Consider the following 1,715-nt stretch of genomic DNA (forward strand, 5'->3'; position numbering starts at 1 on the left):
TTGAAAGAACGATATTATTATTAACAATAGTCGTTGTATTATCACAACTTTTGCATCGTTTAATGGAAGTGACTTGATGTCCGATTAAACTTTTTATATAATCGTATTTTGTGCAAAGAGCTATAAGAAATTCACATACATCTTGTTTAACGCTTTTGGAAAAAAATTCTCCTAAACATTGCCGTATTACATATGTATTCAAATTAGGCAATTTGTTTTCATATTGATGCATTAATGTACCTAAAACATTTAATTTATCACAATGAAATATTTGTTTTCTAATAACACTTAAATGTAAGAGACATTGCAATACTGCATTTGCATAACAAGAAACCTCATCTGTATTTTGGAAACCATGCATGACCCAAGCAGTATTTTTTCAAACTATTTCATGTAACTTTTGAATAGAACTCATTACTTTTGGCTGTACCCATAAAATATCTTTTATTTTACGATACTTTTCTTTCGAAGCAGAAATTATTTCTGTTGCTGGTTTGTGTATCTGTTTTAATCGATTATATTCAATAATAACTTCTTCATCAGCTGTTACAGATGAAGGATCGAAATTAATTAAATGCAACCCATCTAAAGATGTTACTCGTGACAATGCAACATAAATTTGGCCGTGACTAAATACAGAATTACCTATGTCCATAATAGCATTCTGCAAACTCAGTCTCTGGTTTTTATGAACAGTAATTCCATAACTCAAGCACAATGGAAAATGTTTTCTAACAACATATGCTTTCTCAATCACCGCAAATTTAACACTTACTCTTTCAATTAAATATTCTAAACCTGATGGCAAAAGAAGCTTGATCTTTTCTACATAACCAGTAGACACATCTTGTACAATTGAAATGACTTTAGCAATTGTACCATTTACAAGACCCAAACTAGCGTCAATATTACGTCTTATCATTATTTTTGCCTTAATTTTTATAGCAATTTGTTTCGAAAGCCCAGCTGTCTTGGAATTATCATCTTCATTATTTGCCAACACTTTTAATACTTTCTTTTTTAGATATGGAATACATTCGATTGTATCTTCAGCAATTAATAATATTTCTTTTGAAGCAATACGACTTAACATTGCAGTATTTAAAACATCACACATATGACAAGTGGGCAATAAACAAACGGTGTCTGACAAATTATTAATAAAATTACATAATTTATTTAATCTAGACTCAAAGGAATCTTCTTTAAAAGATATTCTTCTATTTTCTAGAATTTCATAATCAGACTTTGTTAACAAACCAATACGAATTCTTGATAGTAATTCACGATAAGACTCATCTCCTTGCTGGCGCATATTAATTATCAATTCATCGTAATCAAATAATGTAGTCCACAAATTCACATTCCCTAGGCAACCGATATATTTATCAATTTTTTCATTTGACATATCTACAAAGACAGAATCTTCACGTACAGGAGGTAATTGAAGCAAATCTCCAAACAGAAGAATATGCTTTTTACCAAACCATCATCGCAATCATTTGAATCAAATATTTCAGACAATCGAAGATGTATGTTGCGACGTGAACTAGCCTCGGAATCACGCCAGATCCGAGGGAGCACGCCCAATGGAAATCGGTAACCGCGGTACTCCACAATCTTCGGGAGTTAGGTAACTTACGCGGCGTCGGCTGTAAATGCACGACTCGGTAACTCGCGGTATCGGCAATAAGTGCTCGATTCGGTAACTCGCG

At 32.5% G+C, this 1,715-nt stretch overlaps 1 protein-coding gene across 1 annotated transcript; it reads right to left on the reverse strand.

Moving 5' to 3' along the window:
* Positions 1–379: 379 nt before the first annotated feature.
* Positions 380–1,045, reverse strand: LOC137001576 (ATP-dependent DNA helicase PIF1-like). Its single transcript, XM_067360661.1, has one exon. The coding sequence runs from the start codon at positions 920–922 to the stop codon at positions 380–382; it is 543 nt and encodes a 180-aa protein (XP_067216762.1). The 5' UTR covers positions 923–1,045.
* Positions 1,046–1,715: the final 670 nt, after the last annotated feature.

This window comes from Linepithema humile, chromosome 8 (genome assembly GCF_040581485.1).
Source record: "Linepithema humile isolate Giens D197 chromosome 8, Lhum_UNIL_v1.0, whole genome shotgun sequence".
In the NCBI taxonomy this organism is placed as follows: domain Eukaryota; kingdom Metazoa; phylum Arthropoda; class Insecta; order Hymenoptera; family Formicidae; genus Linepithema; species Linepithema humile.

Coding starts and splice junctions, on each gene's coding strand:
- LOC137001576 (XM_067360661.1), bottom strand. CDS start 922: ATGATAAGACGTAATATTGACGCTAGTTTGGGTCTTGTAAATGGTACA.